Source organism: Phoca vitulina, unplaced genomic scaffold (genome assembly GCF_004348235.1).
Source record: "Phoca vitulina isolate PV1807 unplaced genomic scaffold, GSC_HSeal_1.0 scaffold24, whole genome shotgun sequence".
NCBI classification, from domain to species: domain Eukaryota; kingdom Metazoa; phylum Chordata; class Mammalia; order Carnivora; family Phocidae; genus Phoca; species Phoca vitulina.
In genome coordinates, this window is record NW_022589727.1 from 20,090,470 (window position 1) to 20,114,778 (window position 24,309).

Here is a 24,309-nt window from a genome sequence, read left to right on the forward strand (position 1 = left end):
TTCCCACCGCGGGCTTCTCCCAGACAGTCAGACGCCCACCCGGCCTCGCCCCTTCCCCGCACGCGCGCAGGCCCAGGCCAGGGGGCCAAGACTTACCCGTCGGCGCGCTGTCCAGGATGCGCAGGTCGTAGGCCCCAGAGCAGCGGTAGTTGGCAGCAGTGCCGTTGTCCCACACCACCACCACCTCTTCGGGGCTCTCGAAGCTCCGGACCGTGCCCACATGGCCCTCGCCGCCGTCCTGCTTCCCCCACTTCCAGTCCGGGCCGCGCACTACCCGGGCCCCGACCCCTTCCACCATCACCCGGTTATTCCGGGAGTTACTCATCGGGGCCCGGGCGGTGGGCTCCGCCGCTGCCGCCGCTGCCGCCGCCGGGGGGCCCGTGAGGGAGTTGGGCCCGGGCCGGACTCTCGGCGCCGGCGGGAGCGGCAGCGAGCCCCGGGGGACGTGGGAATAACTCACGGGGGCGGCGGCGCGGTCCCCGCTAAGCCCACAACCACTCTCCAGCCGTCGCCGCCGCCGCCGCGCCCCCGGCTCGGACTGGAGGCCGGACCTCAGCGGCTCAGAGGCGGCGGCGGCGGGCGGACAGAGGGGAGGGGGCCGTGGGCGGGGACTCCCCCGCTTCCTCCGGGCTCCCCGGCCGGGCTACAGCGACGGCCGCCAGGAAACCACGCTCTCCCCCGGCCGGGAGCGCGGGGAGCGCAGGGGGCCGGGGGAGGCTGGCCCGGGGGAGACGGCGAGGGCGACGGGGAGCAAGCTTAACTGCCGGCCTTTTTTCTCCCCTAGCCCCTCGCTCCGGGGTGGGCGCCCGACTGCCGGCGCCGTCTCCTCCCCCGTGGGCAGCGGTGGTACCTCCCGGCGTCCGGCGAGCGCCCGGGCCCACGGGCCCCCTTCTCTCTGCCCCCGCGCACGCCGCCGCGCTCCGCCCCGCCACAGAGTCCCCGCCGGGCGAGAGCGGCTCCACATCCGGATACTGACGCTCTCAAGGCTGGAGCAGCACCTTCTCTGACGGGGGGGGGGGGGGGGGGGGGGGGGGGAGGGGGCTCAGCAACAGTAGGGCGCAAAGGGTTTTGGAGAGTCGCGCGACTGGAGAAAGAAAGGAAAAGAAAATCGATCCCTAAGCGTCTCTCCAGGGCCCGAGGAGAGTGCGCATGCGCCCGGCCCGGAAACCACGGAGGCGGGGGGTGACGGCCAGCCCGAGCCTGAGACGCTGGAGGGGCGGCTCAATGGGGTTGTGGCGTACGGGTGGTGCGGCGCGCCCCATTGGCTGTGAGAAAAGGGGCGGAGCAAGAAATCAGTCCCACTGGCCCGGAGGTGGAGCTGGAGGAAATCTAGAGGAGGATGGGGACGACGACGCGGGCACTGAAACCAGGTAGTTACGATGAGGTCAGTCTTTAAGTTCTAGTGTACCTAGGTGTACAGTGTGAATTTGGGATTCCGTGTTGTTTTAGTCTCCTTTTTTTAACGGGATCGGAAGTAGGACAAATTATAGCACAGATTAAGGGCGACGTGTATTTTTGTATGTGTAAATTGCAAACATGTCAAACCGGAGTGGGTGATTAGGGATGTATTTTTTAGCTGAGTGGAATGGCGTTGAGTGGGAGCTACGTGCAAAGTCCTTTGAAAGGTGTGCCTTGCCTTCCTGCGGAGTCAGGGTGCTAAGTAGACCAAACAGTACAAGCTCCTGAGAGAGTTTACATGTACCTTGCCCATTGATAACCCCCTCCACCCTAGACATGATTCAGCCCTTAAATGCAAAAGACAACCTTGAAAGGAAAATAAGAGAACTGTAAGAGTGGTTTCTGGCTGCCGTTACTTACATGACATTATGGTGTGTAGGATTTAAAACCATTGTTTTTCAGCCCAGCATGGAGGCATTGTTAGCATGAACTGTTGCTTTTCCTGAGCGTCACAGGAGCAGAATACTCCCACAGAATCAAATAACCAAGTGGAAAGACAATAATCAAGTGGAAAGAAAGGAGGTGTAAAATGTGACCAATTAATTATTATGTAGTAAAATAAATAAAATATTCTTTTCATGTAAATAAAACTGAGGAAAATACCAATATGGAATCCCAAAGACCAAATAGAGCTAATTTGAGAGACTAAACAAGATTTAAAATATTTGTTCGGAATAGGCCAGCCAACTTTCTAGTCTGTTTCAAAATATTTTTACCCCAGAAATTTTAAAAGTGCTATTGCCAGAGCAACTCAATTGCAGCTATTCAATTAAGGGCGCTATTAGTATTCCTGCTCTGCCAACTCTTCCTTCTCTCTCTGGGATCTTTTCTGGTTTCCTTCCTTTCATGATAACCAATCAATTGAATAAATAAGTTGATAAAAAGAATTAATAAGTTGATAAAGTTGATAAAAAGATTTTGGAGGGGCACTTGAGTGACTCATTTGGTTAAGTGCCCAACTCTTGATCTCAGCTCAGGTCTTGATCTCGGGGGTCATGAGTTAAAGCTGTGCATTGGGCTCCACATTGGGTGTGGAACCTACTTCAAAAAAAAAAAGATTTTGGAAAAAAATATATAGCTACTACACAAGTTATACTTATGATTGACTTTGTAAAGTAAGTTGATTCAAGTAAAGGCCAATTCGTCATAGTGCAACCTTACATTTTACATCAAGCATAGCATATTAATAATGACTTTCCACATATTTAATTGAATTTAGCTCACCCAGGAGTTTTATACTAAGACATAATCTAATATTTAGAAAGGCTTTTGTTTTTGATACCAAAGATGAGTTAAAATAACTTTGAATTTTATTTGCCCTTAAAATGAAAAGGGATCCTAAGAAATTATCTAGCCCAGTGGTTTTCTTTTCTTTTCTCCCTAGCCACCCCACAGACCCTCTGTTCTTATCCTGTACATTTGATCAATAAAGGGAGCTAGATAGTGAAGCAATATAGCAAGGCTAGAGCCTGCCTGTAGTCTTTCCTTCCTCCTACCTTTGCAGGGGCTCTACAAGAACTATTCAAAACCTCTAGAGTATAAGTGAGCATAAGTATGAAACCTCAAATTAGCCCAATCCCCATATTTGATAAAAAGAAAATGAGGTCGGGACTCATTAAGTAGCAACTTGTCCAGGGTTACAGAGGAAGTTAAGACATACGGCTTAGATTATAATCAATCTAATACTGTATGTATTTCTTTATATTAAACACTCTCCTATCCATCATCCCTTTATTAAATATATTGTGACTTTATAACCATGTTGCTAACACTATTTCAAGACAACTAAATACAGTTTGCCAGTGGTCTCTAAGTGATTTCGATTATACATCCTTTCAGTACAAAATTTTTGAACATGTACTTCCAATATATTTTTGAGCATGTACTTTCATTGAACATGTCCAATATTTTTGAACATGTACTTTCAATGTATGTAGTTATTTGTACACAAATTATATGTGTACTACCATGTTATAGGTGTAATAAAATATACTCAAAAATCAAAATTATAGGCATACCTCAGGGATAATCCAGGTTCAGTTACAGACTACCAACTTAAGCAAGTATTGCAATAAAGTGAGTCAAATGAATTTTTTGGTTTCTTCATATATATAAAAATTATGTTTACACTACACTGTAGGCTATTAAGTGTGCGATAGCATTGTCTTAAAAAATGTACATACCCTAATTTAAAAAGTACTTTATTGCTAAAAAAAAAAATGCTAACCATCATCTGAACTTTCAGGGAGTTGTAATCTTGCTGGTGGAAGGTCTTGCCTCTACATTGATAGCTGCTGATTGATCAGGGTAGTGGTTGCAGAAGGTTCAGATGGCTGTGGCAATTTCTTAAATTAAGACAACAATGAAGTTTTCTGCATCTGTTGACTCTTCCCTTTCACAAACAATTGCTCTGTAGCATGCAATGCTGTTTGATAGCATTTTACCCACAGGGGAAGTTATTTCAAAATTAGAGTCATTCCTCTCAATAAGCAGTAATATTTTGAAAGGAATTTTTTTTTCCTGAGCAGATCTCAACAGTACCTTCATATTCAGTAAACCATATTGTAAACAGATGTGCTGTCATCCAGGCTTTGTTGTTCCTTTTATAGAGCATAGCAGAATAGATTTAGCATAATTCTTCAGAGCCCTAGGTTTTCAGAATGGTCAACCGACTTTGACTTCAACTTAAAGTCACCAGCTGCAGTAGCCCTTAACAAGACAGTCAGCCTGTCCTTAAAAGCTTTGAAGCTGGGCATTGACTACTCCTTTCTAGCTGTGAAAAGTCTGGATAGCATCTTCTTCCAATAGAAGGCTGTTTGTCTATATTGAAACACTGTTGTTTAGTGTAGCCACCTTCAGTAATGATCTTAACCAAGATCTTCTGGATCACTTGCTGCAGCTTCTACAACTGTACTTGCTGCTTTACCTTGCATTTTGATGTCATGGAGATGGCTTCTTTCCTTAAACCTCATGAACCACCCTCTGCTAGCTTCAGACTTTTCTCCTGCAGCTTCCTCACCTCTCTCAGCCTTCCCAGAATTGAAGAGTCAAAACTTTGCTCAGGATTAGGCTTCGGCTTAAGGGAATGTTGTGGCTGGTTTGATCTTCTATCCAGACCATTCAAACTTTCTCCATATCAGCAATAAAGCTGTTTCATTTTTTTATCATTTGTGTGTTCACTGATTGAGCACATTTAATTTCCTTCATAAACTTTTCCTTTGCATTCACAACTTGGCTAACTAGTGAAAAAAGCCTAGCTCTCAACCTCTCAGCTTTCAACATGCCTTCCTCACTAAGGTGAATCATTTCTAGCTTTTGATTTAAAGTGAGAGATGTGTGACTTTTCCTTTCACTTGAACACTTCGAGGTCACTGTAGGGTTATTAATTGGTCCACTTTCACTATTGTTGTGTCTCAAAGACTAGGGAGGCACCTAGTAGGGGGAGAGAAATGAAGGAACAGCTGGTCAGTGGAGCAATCAGAGCAGACACAACATTTATCAATTAAGTTCAGTATCTCTGTGGGTATGGTCTGTGTGGTAACGTCAAAGGTCACTGATCACAGATCACCATCACAAATAAAATAATGATGAAAAAAATTTGAAATATTGTGAGAGGTACCAAAATGTGACACAGAGACATGAAGTGAGCAAATGACGTCGGAAAAATGGCACCAATGGACTTGCCCAGCACAGAGGTTGCCACAAACCTTCAATTTGTTAAAAAAAAAAAAAAAAAAAAGCTATGTCTGTGAGGCATAATAAAACAAAGTGCACTAAAACAAGGTATGCCTGTAAAAGATAAGATACAAAATATATGGGAAAATTTGCATCCTTTCTTACCTTACTCCAATAGATCATTTCCTGTATCCTTAGATGTTTAAATTGGCATTCTCCAAAGTAGACACACCCCACTTTGGAGATCACCATATCATATACGTGTCTGTCACATTTAGAACCCAGTTATTTTGCACATATGTTTGTTTATCTGCCCATTTGTTCAGAAGCATTTCGGGTCATTCAAAACTAGTAAGATTTTTATTCTAATCATAAGTAAGGTAAAATAAATAAATCCTTGCCCCAGAAATAAAGTGGTTTTGTTATTCACCTACTATTCTTACTATTGTGAATGAATTTCTGGCTGCTTTACAATTTATAAAGGTATATTTGGACAGTAACTATATTAGTTAGAGTAACGCTATCTGCTATAACCCAAAAATAGACCCAAAACTTGCAAAGACTCTAATACAATTAAGTTTTATTTTCCATTCATGTAATAGTTTAACACTTTCCTCCACATGGGGATTCAGAGACTCATGCTGTTCCATGATCCCTGTAAGGTTATCTATTTATAGCTGAAGGAAGTGGGAAAGAGTATAAAGGGGGGCATACTCACTTCTCAAAAGTCTTGGTGCCAAAATGGCATATATTACTCTGTTACATCCCATCATCTAGAATTCAGCCACATCTAATTGAAGGGGAGGAAAAATATAGCCTAGCTGTGCACCCAAGAAGAAAAGTATATCCGTATCCACTTAGGAAAACATAAATCACTCCAAATATTCCAACAGAAGAAATTTAATACAGCAAATTGTTTGCAAAAGTATCAGGCTGCAGAAGCAAAGACAGATTAATAACTATGGGGAAACACTACCTGCCCTCGCCAACCCACCAGGACTAAACGAGAAAAAGAGGCAATGATGTTACCTAGGACCCATAATCACTGTGTCCTTGAGCTGCTGATGTTGGAACTTCTGTTGTTTTACAATAAACCAAGAGCCCATACTCATGCTGAAGCTGCAGGAGACTGGCTACCCAGTGTTGCCGGCCACTGTCATTACCATTGCCAAAGTCAGAGCTCCATGAGTGCAGGGCACGCTTTACTGCCACAGCCTCGGAAATTGCTCTGCCTGAGTAGGCACCCAGGAGCTGCAGGAAGCTCCAACAGAATCAGGAGACAAAAAATGGCTTCTCCTCGCATCAGCTGGTCTTTCATTAGTCTCCCACAAATGACAGGAATCTTCTACCCTTTTGGGTACTCAGCACCATTCTCACTGTTCTGCCATATTTAAACTTCGTATAACAAAGAAATAACATCACACATCTGCCTAGGAGGTTGCAATTATGTCGCTTAAAATGAAGATACCTTCACCTCTCTCCCCCAAAAAGAGAAGGCACAAAGTCCTATTCATTACTATATATATCTGGAAAATATTAATTCCACTTGTGGTTCAGCCATAATCCCTCCTGGATGCCCTATAATCTACATTAAAGTTAACAACCACCAACAAAATTGACAGATGATTAGCTAGACTGACCAAGAAAAAAGAGAGAAGATTTAAACAACCACCAGCACTCTGTATATAAAATAGTAGGAGAAAGGGAAGGGAGAAATGATTTTATATGTAACATTATACTTATACGTAACATACGTACAATTGATTTTATATTTAAAAAGTGTTACATGTTGGATTATGTTCTCCAAAAGGATATGTTGAAGTCCTAACTCCTGATACCTGTGAATTTGACCTTATTTTGAAGAAGAATCTTTGTAGATATAACCAAGTTAAGATGAGGTCATAATGGAAAAGAGTGGGCCCTAAATCCAGTGACTGGTGTCTTTAAAAGAGAAGGGAGAAGGAGATATGAATGCACAGACATTAGGAGAAGAAGGCCATGTGATAAAGAAGGCCAAGATTGGAGTGATGCCTTCTAAGACAAGAATGCCAAGGATTGCCAGCAGGCACCAGAACAGGAAAGAAACAAGGAAGAATTCTTCCCTGGAGCCTTCAAAGAGAAAGCATGGCCCTGCCAACACCTTGATTTTGGATTTCTAGCCTCCAGAATGGTGAAAGAATTTCAGTTGTTTTAATCCACCAAATTTGTGGTAATTGCTTACAGCTGTCCTAGAAAACTAATACAAAAAGAAAGGAAGAGGGGCGCCTGGGTGGCTCAGTTGGTTAAGCGACTGCCTTCGGCTCAGGTCATGATCATGGAGTCCCGGGATCGAGTCCCACGTCGGGATCCCTGCTCAGCGGGGAGCCTGCTTCTCCCTCTGACCCTCCTCCCTCTCATGCTCTCTGTCTCTCACCTCTCTCTCGCAAATAAATAAAATCTTAAAAAAAAAAAAAAATTAAAAAAAAAAAGAAAGGAAGAAAATAAGCATAGCTGTTAATGTGCTCATTTCTGTTACTGCTTATAAGGCCATAGTTGATATTTATAACTCCCTCTTTCCAATACACAGCCCATATTTACTTTTCCCTCAGCCAGCACGTCAACTGATTAGAGTCCCATACCTGGCAGGTGGTCCAAATCTTCATTCCGAAGGACTTCATTCTCAGCCCTTACCTTATTGGGTTGTTGTAGTCTGATAGTTAATTGTGACTAGGCTACAGAGTGCCAGACATTTGATCAAACATTATTCTGGGTTTATCTTGTAAGGATGTTTCTGGATGAGATTAACATTTGAATACGTAAAATGAGTAAAGCTGATTGCTCTTCCTAATGTTGGTGGGCCTCATCCAGTCAATTGAAGACCTAAATAAAACACAAAGTCTGAAAAAGAGAGAGTTCATCTTGCCCTACTACTTGAGCTGGAACATTGTTTTATTTTGTTTTTCTGGCCTTTGGACTCAGCATCTTCTTAGGTCTTGAGTCTATGTGCTTTCAGAGTAGAACTTACATCATCAGGTCTCCTGGTTTTCAGGCCTTTGGACTCAAACTTACACATCACTTCTCTTGGGTCTCTAGCTTGCCAACTGAAGATCTCAGGACTTCCCCATAATTGTGTGAGACAAATCCTTATAATAAATCCCTTTACACACACACACACACACACACACAGGCTATGGGTTTTGTTTTTCTGGGGAACCCTAACTAGTACATTGTAGTCTACCATTAAATTTTATTAGAACATGAATGAACAATACTAAAATGGACACCAGAGAATCTCTAGATTCTAAACACAGTCCTTTCTTAACCTTTCTGTATCAGGAATCCCATTTCCATGTAATAATTGGGACCAATCACCCAATCAATACAGTAACTCTTTTCTTTGCCTGTTGGTTCAATGGCTTGAGGAATCTAAAATGTTCAAATAGCAGTCCCAATGGCCAATTTAGTGGAATTATTATTGTATGGCTGGTGGAAACATTCCTCACTTGGGAAATACATTCGTTAAACCAGTGAAATATAAAGTTGTAAAGATGGAAATCAAAAACACTTCCCAGGATGGAAAATACTATAATAGTGAAAAGAGCCATGTCAACCCCTTGATTCCTGAATCTATGAATTCTGACTATGGAAATACTATATATTGATCACCTGTTCAAAGCATATATCTCAGTTGGTATTCCATGGTCAGGCATTTAGTTTCAATCATAATTCAGAAGCAAACAGGAGCTATTTTTCAAAAGGAAAATACTTACTGACAGAAGAGGGCATAATTTTGCTCTAAAATCCTAGGGCGCCTGGGTGGCTCAGTCGTTAAACGTCTGCCTTCGGCTCAGGTCATGATCCCAGGGTCCTGGGATCGAGCCCTGCATCGGGCTCCCCGCTCCGCGGGAAGCCTGCTTCTCCCTCTCCCACTCCCCCTGCTTGTGTTCCCTCTCTCGCTATGTCTTTCTCTCTGTCAAATAAATAAATAAAATCTTTAAAAAAAAAATAAAATAAAAAATAAAATCCTAGAGTTTTGCACTGGGATTCTACTATCAGCATTTGACAGGATCCATGTAGTATCTGCACATGTCACAGATATTACTAACAACATTGACTGGCTTGGGTTACACGGCCCACATGGCAGAGAAGCTTGCCTTGCAGCCTAGGCCTACTGCAGAATATTTTCTTGCTTTGGGACCTACTTAAAACTGGTTTATGGGGTAGAGCAATACAAACGTGATGTATCTTGCCTGTAAAATCCAAAAAGGAAGCCCCAAGCATTTTATTTCTTCCTTAGCAGCTAACAGTGCAATTTGTAGCGATTTGCCTCATATTTTAGAAAGGATATTCTGGGGCGCCTGGGTGGCTCAGTTGGTTAAGCGACTGCCTTCGGCTCAGGTCATGATCCTGGAGTCCCGGGATCGAGTCCCGCATCGGGCTCCCTGCTCTGCAGGGAGTCTGCTCCTCCCTCTGACCCTCCCCCCTCTCATGTGCTCTCTCTCTCATTCTCTCTCTCTCAAATAAATAAATAAAATCTTTTAAAAAAAAAGAAAGGATATTCTGATATGCTCCATTACTACTGGACTCCTGGCAACTTCACCAAAGTGACAAGACCTAAATTTTCTTGAAGGATATCTCCCATCCGCTGGTATGCATGGGTCTTACTACTACATCTAGGGTTCTTGACACTTGTAGCCCACCAAGTCAAATCAATATAATGTCATAACTGTAATGGAGCCTCGGTAACCTAGATTATGACAGAGAACAGTACATAGCCCCGAGGAAAGACTGCTTCCATGGCTGAAGTTATGCTGTTACTACTGCTAGGTGAGAGCAATGTGTTTGTGAGGCTACTTGTCAAGGGTTACTGAGAAAAAAGCACTTGCCAGATCAACAGCTGCAAAAGCTAGAGCTGCATATTGATAGGCTCCATTTAAGAGGCCATATATAAAACATAAAAATAAAGAGGACACATCTAAAACAGCTATAATTTAGTCACTACCTGATAAAATTTACAATAATACACAAGAGCCATCTTCCTTTGCAGGCTAAATAGCCTAAATAGCAGGTTAAATAGGGAAGTGATAGGAATCACTGTCTGCATTTTTCAAGTCTTTGATGGGGGCTCCAATCTCTGCAATCCCTCCAGGAATGTCATTAATGCTTTTGGTTTATTGTTGTGGTAAGAAAAGGCAATTACAGAACTTCCATTAGGACTTTTTATACTATTATGTTTCACTCCATAGATGGGGGAGCCAATATGCAGATTCTTCCAGTTGCCAGGTTTGTCTATCCCAGCTACGCATTCAGAAATCATACAATGTACTAGAGCCCAAACTGGATTAACCCGTGAGGTTCATGATCACAACTCTGATCAATGGTTTTTTTTGGGTTTTTTTTATTGTTATGTTAATCCCCATACTGATCAATGGGTTTTAATGGCTTGAGTGCCCATAGGGATCGGCATACTCATAGCCAATATACAGGAACTTCTAAAAGGGAAATTTCCCTTTCCCTCATGCCCCTTCACTCTGGAAAATGGTAGCTGGTTCCTTTTGTGGAGAAAAAAGGGGGAAGGAAGAATTATAGGATAAAGTTACAGCTGTGTCACAGGGTCCATTCTCATGAAGACCCACCTCCTCTTCATTCAAGGTCCTGTGAAATGGCTTACATTCATACACTGGATAAAAGGCCATGGCTTATGTGGTAACTCAAGTCAGGTCTCTGTCAACTAGAACTAGAGTTTTTCTGATTATATAGATAAAAAATTACTTAAGTAAAGTGCCCATCTATTTAATTCACCATGATTAATTGCCACCACCAACAACCTATGTAAATTAAAACATTCTGATTTCCACTCTGGTCCTATTGCCCCTTTTAGTAACTGCATTCACCTAGTCTCTGATGGTTAAGCATTGATACCTGGCTTCTGTTACTCTGGCATGAAATCAAGGAACGCATTTCAATGGTGAAATGTCCCACCATCATCCCTGATATGCAGATGGCCGCTGTCAGTGAGCTTTTTAAAGATGCTGGGGATCCCCTCATCAGCGCAGTTCTCAACAGCTTAATGAAGAATGTCCTCTAGGATAACTTTCCTGCTCCTGAAGCTTTTGGGTTCCTTCCTTGAAATTATACCAGGGAAGCTCTGACATCTGAACCTACTGAAAGTAAGCCACCATTAAGTCCAGTTCTCGGTCAACCAAACTGCTGCTTGAGCTACATACTGTAAATGAAAACTCTGGTAAGTGCTCCCATGTTGATCATTTCAGGCCAGTCCAATGTTAAGTTCTGTTCTTTTTTGTCAGCACTTAGAAAATTCATTCCCACACATATTCTCATGTCTCTGACAATATAAATTTCCAAAATCTTGCAATGGGAGGTGGGGGAGGGGGCTGTGGTAATAATCTATCTTCTCCTAGGTCAGATAAGAAACTGCTTCAGATGATTCACTGCAGTGTCTTCACTCAAGGAGAGGCTAGTCTCCTCAGACACAAGAAGGAGGAATGTTTCAGTTGTCAAAGAAGTCTTAGGAGAATGAATACTACTCTTCCATAAAAATGAACAAACTTAATGCACACAACAACTTGGATGGATCTTGAAGGGTTACATAGTGTATAATTCCATTTATATAACATTCTTTTTTTTTAAGTGTTCTTTGATGATAATTGTTTTTATTTTTTTTTAGATTCATTCTTTTTTTTTATTATTCTTTTTTTTTTTTTTTTTAAGAAATCAGGTTCTTTTTTTTTTTTTTAAGATTTTATTTATTTATTTGAGAGAGAGAGACTGAGAGAGAGAGCACATGAGAGAGGGGAGGGTCAGGAGGGTCAGAGGGAGAAGCAGACTCCCTGCCGAGCAGGGAGCCCGATGCGGGACTCGATCCAGGGACTCCAGGATCATGACCTGAGCCGAAGGCAGTCGCTTAACCAACTGAGCCACCCAGCCGCCCTTTTTTTATTATTCTTAAAGTGACAACATTATAGTGCTAGAGAACATATCAGTGGTTGCCAGGGGTAGAGTTGGGGGAAGGGCATGACTTTAATGGCTAACACAATAGTTTCCTTGTGATGATGGAACAGTTCCGAACCCCGGTTATGATGAGTTACTCGAATCCACACATATGATAAAATTTCGTAGAACTGCAATCCACCAAGAAAGGAGTGCCTATAAAAACTGGCAAAATCTGAAGGAGGTCTGTACCTGAATTAGTAATATTGTACCAATGTTAGTTTCTTACTTTTTACAAGGTACTATGGTTATCATTGGAGGAAACCAGGCAAAGGGTACACAGGAGCTCTGTACTATTTTTGCAACTTAAATGAGTCTTAAACTATCTTAAAATAAGAAGAAAGAGGGACACCTGGGTGTCTCAGTCGGTTAAGCATCTGTCTTTGGCTCAGGTCATGATCCCAGGATCCTGGGATCGAGTCCCACATCTGGCCCTTGCTCAGCAGGGAGCCTGCTTCTCCCTCTGTCTGCTGCTTCCCCTGCTTGTGCTCTCTCCATCTCTCTCTATCTCTGACAAATAAATAAATAAAATCTTTTAAAAAGTAAAAAAAAAAAAGAAAGAAAGGATGGAAGGAGGGAGGGAGGAAAGAAAGAAGGAAGGGGAAACTAAGGGGGACATGGAGATTAAAGTTTCTCAGATTTATCTGAATCCAGTCAAATGGCCTTCATTCTAAGTCTGAGTCCCACTTTTTCCCAATCTATGCCCCAACTTTTACATAGATGGGATTTTGGGTCCTCAATGATACTGCATGAGTTAACCAACCCTAATACTTCCCTTGCTTCTCTGCTTCTAGACTTCTTTTATATGAAATAATAAATATCCTTCTTGTTTAGTTATTTTTGTTACTTGAAGTTGACAACAGCCCTAATTCAAATTCCTGACTCATAATTAGATATATTACTTAACAGATTTACTCTTTAGTGATCACTCTCTAGTGATACTCTTCCTTTCTAAAATTATTTTCTTCTGGGGTGCCTGGGTGGCTCAGTCAGTTAAGCGTCTGCTTTTGGCTCAGGTCATGATCTCAGGGTCCTGGGATTGAGCCCCGCATCGGGCTCCCTGCTCAGCGTGGAGTTTGCTTCTCCCTCTCCCTCTGATCTTCCTCCCTGCTTATGCTCTCTCTCTGTCTCAAATAAATAAATAAATAAATAAATAAATAAATAAATAAATCTTTTTCAAAATAAATAAAATTATTTTTTTCTAAACAAAACAAAACCTCAACTCAAATTAGCTTAACCAAAAGGGGAAATCTATTAGATCACATACATGAAAAAAACAAAAGTTCTAGATTAATATGTGTATTGACTCAGGAGCTCAAGCAACACTTTTATGATTCAGTTTTTTTTTTAATTTTATTTTATTATGTTATGTTAATCACCATACATCACATCATTAGTTTTTGTGTTTTTTTTTAAGATTTTATTTATTTATTTGACAGAGAGACACAGCGAGAGAGGGAACACAAGTAGGGGGAGTGGGAAAGAGAGAAGCAGGCTTCCCGCCGAGCAGGGAGCCCGATGCGGGGCTCGATCCCAGGACCCTGAGATCATGACCTGAGCCGAAGGCAGTCGCTTAACCAACTGAGCCACCCAGGCACCCCTACATCATTAGTTTTTGATGTAGTGTTCCATGATTCATTGTTTGCATATAACACCCAGTGCTCCATGCAGTACATGCCCTCTTTAATACCCATCACCAGGCTAACCCATCCCCCCACTCTCCTCCCCTCTAGAACCCTCAGTCTATTTCTCAGAGTCCATAGTCTCTCATGATTCATCTCCCCCTCCGATTCCCCCCCTTCATTTTTCCCTTCCTACTATCTTCTCTTTTTTTTCTTTAGCATATAATGTATTATTTGTTTCAGACGTACAGGTCTATGATTCAGTTTTTTTCCAGTTCTCATTTCTCTTTCCTTTTCTTGGCTTCCTTTGTAGTCACCAACTAGACTCAAGCTCCTGGCTTCATTCATCTTACTGCTAGAAGTTCCAGCATAAAGAGGTCCCCCACTCTCTTCCAACAGCCTCAGCAAAAGTCTCCTTGTGACACAATGACTGAACTGATCATGTACCTAGCCTTGAGTCAAACTCTGAGGTCATGAAAGGCCTGGGTTTCATGTCACTTTTTTTGGTAAAGATTTTCTTTATCTTAGAGAGAGAGCACAAGTGGGGGAAGGAGCAGAGGGGGAGAGAGAGGGACAAGCAGACTCAGCGCTGGGTGCAGAGCCCAACGCGGGGCTCCATCTCACAACCCAGTGATCACAACCTGAGCCGAAACCAAGAGTCAACGCCCAACCCACTGAGCCACCCAGGTGCTCCTCATGTCACTCTTAAGTTCCGTGTGCTGTCAGCTCTACCCAAAGCACCCGGTCTAAAAGTAGAAACAAGGATACCAGTGCCAAAGAAAGCGAATAAATGCTCAAGAAAAAAAATGTTTTGGAAAATGAATACTAATGATTATGTTGGAACATATCATGCGATGCTTAGACTAGAATTGCTTGAATTCTGAGACATTTAGAGGAAATAATCTGATAGTTTAGATCATGTCAGCCTTTTGACTAGAAACAATGTGGTAGAATGAAATGAGAAAGTCAGGAGACTTTAGTTCTAGCTTAACACTGAGGCTTACTAGCTCTTATCAGCAAATCACCTAACTTTTCTGGTCCTCGGTTGCTTAATGTATACAACAAAGGAGTTTAATAATTTTTGTACATATACATATAATCGTTCTTGGTTCATTTTTTAAAATATATCCTACAGCATAGTTTTGAGAAGTGCCAAGATTTGGTGTCAGAGGAGTCAAAGCAAACACATCTGTGGCCAAACTTGTCAGAAATGCAAGCATATTAGGGGCCATAATCTTAGACCTGTGTGACAGGCTGGCTCTCGAAGGCACTCTGCACAGAAGTAGGGACAGTATCAGCCCCCTTACACCCCTTGCCTGTCAGGATCTGTCTCAGAGCTATGACAAACTTGCATCATTTCCCACCAATTTGTACCAGCACCTCAGATCCCAAACAACAAATAACACTTCTTTTCTTTGTCCTTCCAAATTAGATTTGCCAACAGTAAAAACTTGAGTAATGCAACAAAACTCTTGTGAAAGATTTGTTTTGTTTTGTTTTTTTCCCATGAAGACTTTATAGAGCAATTTTTCCCTTCCTGTTGGCGTGTGGTCAGACACTCAACATAAAAATTTCAGCAATGCCTCATGTTACCATGAACCTTTGTGAGTGCTCCCAGGCATTCCATCACAGAAAAAGATGTGAATTGGCTGAGTCCAATTATAATTCCTAGTGCCAAACTGTACAGACTTTCTCTCATCTATAACTTCTCTCCTTCCAAGATCTACCACACTTAACATTTCACTGGAATATTCTATCAAGAAGATGAAAAGTTCTAGAGATGGATGGTGGTGATGGTTGCATACCCATCTGAACATAGTTAATGCCACTGAACTGCACACTTAAAAAGAGTTAAAAAGATAAATGTTTTTTTTATTGTGGCAAAACATAACAAGAATTACGATATAATCAGCAATTCCACTCCTATATATGTACCCAAAGGAGTTGTGGAGAGGGGGTGGGGAGTTGGGCAAGATGGGTTAAGGGGAGTGGGAGATACAGGCTTCCAGTTACAGAATGCATAAGTCATGGGAAGAAAAGGCACAGCATAAGGAGTATAGTCAATGATATTGTAATAGCGATGTATGGGGACAAATGGCAGCTACACTTGTGGTGAGCATAGCATAAGGTATAAACTTGTCAAATCCCTATGTTGTGTACCTGAAACTCACGTAACATTGCGTGTCAACTATACTCAAATAAAAAAAGAAAGAAATTGAAAGTAGGTACTCAGACACTTGTATGGCAATGTTCGTTGCAGTATTATTCACAACAGCCAAAAGGTGGAAACAACACATGTTCATCAATAGGTGAATGGACAAACAAAATGTGGTATATATACACAATGGACTATTATTTTGCCTTAAAAAGAAGTGAAGTTCTGATGCTACAACATGGATGAAACTTGAAGGCATTATAAGTGAAATATGCCAGACAGAAAAGGATAAATATGGTATGGTTCCACTTACATTAGGTACCTGTACTAGTCAAATTCAAAGAGACAGCAAGTAAATTAGAGATTACCATGGGGGTTGGTGGAAAGGCAATGAGGAGTTATTGCTCAAGATTACAGAGTTTCTGTTTGGGGTAATAAAAAAAGTTTTGAAATAAAAGCAGCGATGTTTGTACAACATTATGAATGGGATTAATATCACTGAATTTTACACTTAAGAATGGTTAAATTGACAAATTTTGTTATCTGCATTCTATCACATATGATAAATATAACAAAATACCACACATATTTACTACATAAATATGTGTTTATTTATAGATTTTTTTTAAGATTTTATTTATTTATTTGACAGAGAGAGACACACAGAGAGAGGGAACACAAGCAGGGAGAGTGGGAGAGGAGAAGCAGGCTTCCTACAGAGCAGGGAACCTGATGCGGGGCTCGATCCCAGGACCCTGGGATCATGACCTGAGCCGAAGTCAGACGCTTAATGACTGAGCCACCCAGGCGCCCCTTATTTATAGATTTTTAAAAATTTATTATCTGGGGCGCCTGGGTGGCTCAGTCAGTTAAGCGTCTGCCTTCGGCTCAGGTCATGATCTCAGGGTCCTGGGATCCAGCCCCGCATCAGGCTCCCTGCTCAGTGGAGAGTCGGCTTCTCCCTTTCCCCCTCCCCCTGCTCGTGCTTTCTCTTTCTCTCTCTCAAATCAATAAATAAAATCTTTTTAAAAAATTATCTAATATACCAAAAAAAGCCCATTGAATTGTACACTTTATTTTTTTTGAAGGGGGGAAGGGGCAGAGGGAGAGAGAGAATCCAAAGCAGCTCCATGCTCAGCAGCTTGAAGCCCAGCACAGGGCTCAATCCCACAACCCCAGGATCATGACTGAAGCCAAAACCAAGAGTCCTATACTTAACTGACTGAGTCACCGAGGCGCCCCTGAATTGTACACTTTAAACAAGTGAATTGTATAATGTAAATTATATCTCAGTAAAGCTGTTTTTAAAAACAAGGCAGAAAAAAAAAAAGACAGAGATTGGCTGAATGGATTTAAAAAATAAATAAAAGACACCTGGGTGGTTCAGTCGGTTAAGGTCTGCCTTCAGCTCAGGTCATGATCCCAGGGTCCTAGGATTGAATCCCACATGGGGCTCCTTGTTCAGTGGGGAGCCTGCTCCTCACTCTGCCTGCCATTCCCCCTGCTTGTGCATTCTCTCTCTCTCTCTCTCTCTGACAAATAAATAAATAAAATCTTAAAAAAACAAAACAAAACAAAATCCAACTATATGCTGTCTGTAAGAGATTCACTTTAGCATCAAAGACAAAAATAGGTTGAAAGTGAAAGGATGGAAAAATATATTCCACATGTATTAGTTCCCTATGACAAATTACCACAAACTAAGCAGCTGAAAACAAAGGAAATTTATTCTTTTGCAGTTCTAGAGACCAGAAGTCCAAAATAAAGGTGTTTGGCCAGGTTAGCTCCTTCTGGAGGTTGAGGGTGAATCCATCCCATGCCTCTCTCCTAGCTTCTGGTTGCTGCTGGCATCCTTAGGCATTCTGTAGCTTGTAGATACATTACTTCAATGCCCTCCTCCATCTTCACATGGTCTTCTGTGTGCGTCTCTCAAATATCCCTTTCCTTTCTCTTATAAGGTTGCCTGTCATTGGATTTAAGGCCCAACCTAAGACCAAGATGATCTCATCTCAGAACCATTCACTTAATTACATCTGTAGCGAAGACCCTATCTCCAAATAAGTATGAGTTAAGACTTAGACATATCTTTTTGCAGTCCGTATTCAACCCACTGTAACATGCAAATAGTAATCAAAGGAGAGCTGGGGCAGGTAGACTAAAAGCAGACCAAACAAACTTTAAGTAAAAAATCATTACAAAAGACAAGCAAACACATATATTGATAAGAAGGTCAATCCATCAAGAAGATATAACAGTTATAAACATATATTCACTTAACAACAAAGCCCCAAAATATATGAGGCAAAAACTGGCAGAATTGAGGAATAAATAGACAGTTCTACAATAATAGTTGACTATTTCAGTAAGCCATTTTGGTGATGGAGAAAACAACACACAGAAGATCTATAAGGAAATAGAAAATTCTGGGGTGCCTGGATGGCTCAGTTGGTTGAGCAGCTGCCTTCAGCTCGGGTCATGATCTCAGGGTCCGGGGATCGAGCCCCGCATCAGGCTCCCTGCTCCGCCTCAGAGGGAGGCCTGCTTCTCCCTCTCCCACTCCCCCTGCTGGTGTTCCCTCTCTCACTGTCTCTCTCTCTCTCTCTCTCTGTCAAATAAATAAGATCTATTAAAAAAAAAACAAAAAACAAGGAAATGGAAAATTCAAACAACACTATAAGCCAACCAGACCTAATAGACATATATGGAATACCACATCCAACAACAACAAAATACATTCTTCTCAACTGCACATGGAAATTTCTCCAGGATAGACCACAAGCTAGTCCACAAAGCGAGTCTCAATGAATTTTAAAAGACTGAAATCCTACAACGTATCTTATCTGGTCACAATGAAATGAAGCTAGAAATCAATAACAAGGAAATTTGGAAAATTCACAAATATGTGGAAACAAAAAACACACTTTTTTTTTGAGAGCGCACAAGCCTGAACTGGGGTGGGGGGTGGGAGTGGAGAGTCAGAGGGAGAGGGAGAGAGAGAGAGAGAATCCCAAGCAGGCTCCTCACCCAGTGCAAAGTCTGATGTGGGGCTCAATCTCAGGACCCTGATTGATCAGGGTAGAAATCAAGAGTCAGATGCTCAACCAACTGAACCACCCAGGCACCCCAAGGCAACACACTCTTAAACAGCCTGTGAGTCAAAGAAGAAATCAAAAGAGAGATGTAAAGATAATTTAAAATGAATGAAAACAAACAACATACCCAAACTCATGGAATACAGAGAAAAGCAGTGCTCAGAGAGAAAATGCTTATATTAAAGAATAAGAAAGATCCCAAATCAATAACCTTACATAACAACTTAAGGAACTAGAAAAGAAAAGCAAGTTAACCCCAAAGCAAGCAGAAGGAAGATAATAATAAAGATTAGAGCAGTGATAAATAGAGAATAGAAAAACAATAAAATTAATGAAACCAAAAGTTAATTCTTTGGAAACAACGACAACATGGACAAATTTGAAGTTAGACTGACTAAAAAAACAGAATCTGCAAATAACTAAAATCAGATTGAAAGTGGGATCATTACTGTGGATCTCACAGAAATAAAAAGGATTATAAAAAAATACTGTGAACAATGGTAAGCCAACAAATTAGATAATCCAAATGAAATAGACAAGCTTTTTTCTTTAATGATTCCATTTATTTGAGAGAGAGCATGGGGGGTGGGCAGAGAGAATGGGAGAAGCAGACTCCCTGATGAGCAGGGAGCCCAACACAGGGCTCGATCCCATGACCCCAGGATCATGACCTGAGCCGAAGGCAGACGCTTAACCAACTGAGCCACCCAGGCAACCCGAAATAGACAAACTTCTAGAAAAATGCATAATACCAAAACTGACTTAAGAACAAACAGAAAAATTGAACAGACCTATAACAAGAGATTGAGTCAGTAATCAAAAACCTTCCCCCTAAAAAAGCCTAGGATTATAAGCCTTCACTGGTGAATTCTACCAAACATTTAAAGAATTAATACCAATGCTTCTCAAACTCCTCCAAAACACAAAAGTGAAGGAAGCACTTCCTAACTCATTCTATGACACCAGCATTACCCTGATACCAAAGCCAGACAAAACCAACATAGAGGGAAACTAGAGACAACATTCCTTATGAATATAGTTGAAAAAAATCCTCAACAAAATATGAGCAAACCTAACCCAGCAGCACCGAAAGAGGATTATACATCATAGCCGATTAGGATTTATTCTAGAATGCAAGGGTGCTTCAGCATGTGAAAATCAATGTACTAGACCACATTACCAGAATAAAGGGGGAAAAAAAAACCCTTCTCATTTATCTCATTTATCATCTCATTTAATACAGAAAAAGTACCTGTAAATATCTCACACCTTTTCATGATGAAAACCTTGAACAAACTGGGGGTAAAAAGGAATTTCCTCAACATAATAAAGGGCATTTATGAATAACCCACAGCTGGGGGTGCCTGGGTGGCTCAGATGTTTAAGTGTCTGCCTTCCACTCAGGTCATGATCCCAGGGTCCTGGGATCGAGCCCCGCATTGGGCTCCCTGCTTGGCAGGGAGCCTGCTTCTCCCTCTCACTCTACTGTTCCCCCTACTTGTGCTCTCCCACTCTCTCTGTCAAGTAAATAAATAAAATCTTTAAAAAAAAAAAAAAGAATAACCCACAGCTAACATATTCAACAGCTATGGCTACAGTCTTATCTGAGGTTCAGGGTCCTTTTCCAAGTTCACATGGTTTTTCGGAGAATTCATTTTCTTGCAACTGTAGAACTAACTCATAGAGGCTAACTTCTTAAAGGCCGGCAAAAGAAAGAGTCTCTGACTTCTCCCATGTCTGATTCCTGAACTCTCTTTTAAAAGCTTCACCTGATTAGATCAGGCATACCCAGGAAATCTCCCTTTGGATTCACTCAAAGTCTACTGCTTGGGGCTTTAATTACATCTTCAAAATCACTTCACCTTTGCTATAAAATATAGCATAATCACAGAAATGATATCCCATCATATTGATATGTCATCCCCTCCACACTCAAGGGTAGGGGATTATATAAGTGTACACCAGGGGGAGGAATCTTGATAAGAGGACATCTTAGAATTCTGCCCACTATAGGATGTGACATTTGATGAGGTAGAAAAGGGCATTGCCTTCACCTGTGTTTGGGTCTCTTTCCCACCCGCCCCTTCTAGGACCATAGCCCATCACTCACACAAGTGTGTATATCCAGGTAAGTCTGGAGGTATGCAGCTAAGAATTTACTATTCTATTTTCCTTTTTGTTTGTTTGTTTGTTTCATTACTTAAATGAGTTGGCTTAAGAACTAATTTTAGCACATTCTTGCAGTGCTTTCACATAACCACTCCATACTTACCTACGATGGGTACATTTACTTATAAATGAGCTACTTGAGAATTAACAAGGGAGGGTGTTTTTAGAGATGTCGAGGCGGCCAAAGATATTTCTCTTTCCAACTACATATGATCAGAAAGCTGCATCTCTGCATGAAGGGGAATTCTATTAAAGTTCTATTAAGATAATTTTGAACTCAAACATTTCAAGTGGAACCCATCCGATAGTTTCTCTTTCTTTTTCTGTCTGTCTGTCATGCTCTCTTACACAAAATATGAAAGGAGGAAGAGGAAGCGTCAACTTTATATGTTCCTCCAGTTGGGTTAGTCTGTAAATTAATCCTCTCCACATTAAGGCATTCCCAAACGACTTCAGTTACCTTGGAGGAAGCAGGTTAATTTATCTCCCTATTATGCCTACTACTTGGCTGCCATACCCTGAATCTAATAAACACAAATTAACCTTGAGGGAAGCTTTAAGCAGATTTTTGCTCAAGATTGCAGTGATAAGGGGCAACTGTGTGGCTGTCATTTGGGTGTCTGCCTTCAGCTTAGGTCATGATCCCGGGGTCCTGGGATCGAGCCCAGCACCCCTGGGCTCCCTGCTCGGTGGGGAGTCTGTTTCTCCCTCTCCCTCTGCCCCTCCCCCTCCCCTTGTGCTCTCCCTCTCTCAAATAAATAAATAAAAACTTAAAAAGAAAAAAAGACTCCAGTGATAAATCTAAACAGTACAGATTGGGACTGGGGTCTGGGGACCACAGACTCATCTGCCCTCTTGACCATTTCTGAAGTCTCCCAAGAATTCCACTTTTTTTCTTCCCCAGGCCTCCACTGCAGGTCCCCCATGAACATTCCTCCTTTCCAGCATGACTTTCTGCCAGTTACTAGAGCCCTTTCTTACTTAAATTCCTTTTTTCATCCTGAAGTTTTTGGCCTCAGTTCCCAGGGTATAGTCTCCTCCCTGCCAAGATCAATCAGTTGGAAATCAGATTGCTAGTGCTAAAGTTGGACTTTGTAGTGTTGGGGATAATTGGTGCTAAAGACAGAGCTACAGTTGGTGTATTAGTGATAAGTATTAGAACTGAGGAGTTGGGGTCGCAGTGGTTTATTAATAATCTGGTGACATCCACAATTTTTATAACAATCCATATAAAACTATAATATTTCTTTTTTAAAAAAAGATTTTATTTATTTTTTAAAGTGAGAGAGAGAGAGAGAGTGGGGGAGAACAGAGGGACAGGGACAAACAGACTCCACTCTGAGAGTGGAGCCCAATACAGGGCTCAATCCCATGACCCTGAGATTATGACCTAAGCCAAAATAAAGAGTCAGACCCTTAACTGACTGAGCCACCCAGGCGCCCCAGAACCATAATATTTCTTTTAATTGAATGTAACCTAAAATTTTTATTTCATTAAGTATATGCCTTGTGATTTTCAGTTCTGGCATTCTCTGTAAGTATAAACCATTCTGTCCTCTGCCTGATTTCTGTTGCTGATTTGCCATAGAATTGAGGACGTTAAGGGTATAGGGTGTTTCCTATTACAGATAGAATTTTGCTTTATCCAAAAATTGAAGAGAAATAACCCAGAAACATTACTAATTAAGAGGTTTAATTCCTCCTAAAACCCCTCAGGGAGTTGATATAAAAAAGCTCATCTCTTTTCCGAACTCGTCTTTAGCTTAATGTAAATACAGATGGATGGGGCGCCTGGGTGGTGCCCTCAGTTAAGCGTCTGCCTTCAGCTCCGGTCATGATCCCAGGATCCTGGGATCAAGCCCCGCATTGGGCTCCCTGCTCAGATGGGACCCCGCTTCTCCCTCTTCCTCTTCCTGCCGCTCCCCCTGCTTGTGCTCTCTCTCTCTGTCAAATAAATAAAATCTTTTTAAAAATGCAGATGGATACAAAAACAACTATAGATGTAGATACACATATAAGTAGACATATGTACACATGGGTTAGTATACATAGATATATTACCTAGTTCAGTCAGCTGAGAGGACCTAGACACAATGATACCCCAGTATCAATGACCACATCAGTGCCCAGTGGGCACCCAGTGCCCATATCTTGGTTTCTAATGAGAGACAGAACACAAGCAGGGGGAGAGGCAGAGGGAGAGGGAGAAGCAGACTCCCCCGCTAAGCTGGGAACCCGACATGGGGCTCCATCCCAGGACCTGGAGATCATGACCTGAGCCAAAGGCAGATGCTTAATCATCTGAGCCACCCAGGCGCCCTGAGATGTGTTCCCATTTAAAACTTTTTTTCTATTACATCTTAGAACGTTTGGCCTTTCCTACTTTTAGCTATATATCTTTTCATATGATTTATTCCTTTACAACTAATTTTGTATGTTTTTAAATGAATTTGTTACTGTTTAAAAAGTAATAAATGTTCATTTATTGTGACAATTAATTAAAGGGAAGTATAAAGAAAAGAATTAAAAATCTCAATGGGGGGATGCCTGGGTGGCTCAGTCAGTTAAGCTTCTGCCTTCAGCTTGGGTTGTGATCCCAGGGTTTTGGGATCAAGTCCCACATCGGGCTCCTTGCTCAGCGGGGAGCCTGCTTCTCCCTCTGGCTGTCACTCCCCCTGCTTGTTCTCTCTCTGTCTCTCTCTTTGACAAATAAATAAAAATCTTTTTAAAAAATCTCAATGGGTTTCTTAATTTTGAATATTAATTGAAAGAGCTGAAATTGGAATACCTGGGTGGCTCAGTCGGTTAAGCATCTGACTCTTGGTTCTGGCTCAGGTCATGAGCTCAGGGTCATGAGATGGAGCCCCACATGGGGCTCCATGCTTAGCACGGAGTCCTCCTTCTCCCTCTCCCTCCTCCTCTGCCCCTCCCCCTGCTCATTCTCTCTTGCTCTCGCTCTTGCTCTAAAATAAATAAATAAAATCTTAAAAAAAAAAAAAGCTGAAATCTTTAACTTATTTAAAACATTCCTACAATAACTACAGTTGACTCTTGAATAACATGGGTTTGAACTACACAGGTCCACTTACACAAGGATTTTCTTTATAAATATGGTATGACACTGTAGATGTGTTTCTCTTCCTTAGGG

The 24,309-nt window shown here is 41.8% G+C and overlaps 2 protein-coding genes across 4 annotated transcripts in view; one reads left to right on the plus strand and one right to left on the minus strand.

The window, feature by feature from the left end:
- Positions 1-1,002, minus strand: part of MIB1 (mindbomb E3 ubiquitin protein ligase 1) — a 129,819-nt gene extending 128,817 nt beyond the window's left edge. The window contains exon 1 of the mRNA XM_032421440.1: positions 97-1,002. Coding sequence (XP_032277331.1) covers positions 97-325 — 229 coding nt within the window. The 5' untranslated portion in view covers positions 326-1,002. The remainder of the gene's footprint in view (positions 1-96) is intronic.
- A 279-nt stretch (positions 1,003-1,281) lies between these two features.
- The window catches only part of ABHD3 (abhydrolase domain containing 3, phospholipase), a 66,464-nt gene continuing 43,436 nt past the window's right edge, over positions 1,282-24,309 (plus strand). The window contains exon 1 of one of the 3 annotated variants that reach the window (XM_032421256.1): positions 1,282-1,370. Coding sequence is in view for 2 of the 3 variants with exons in the window: in XM_032421258.1 (XP_032277149.1) it covers positions 1,340-1,384 (45 nt within the window). In the remaining variant the exon portion in view is untranslated. Of the gene's footprint in view, positions 1,385-24,309 lie in introns of all 3 variants that reach the window. The other 2 variants (XM_032421258.1, XM_032421257.1) reach the window with 2 other exon arrangements.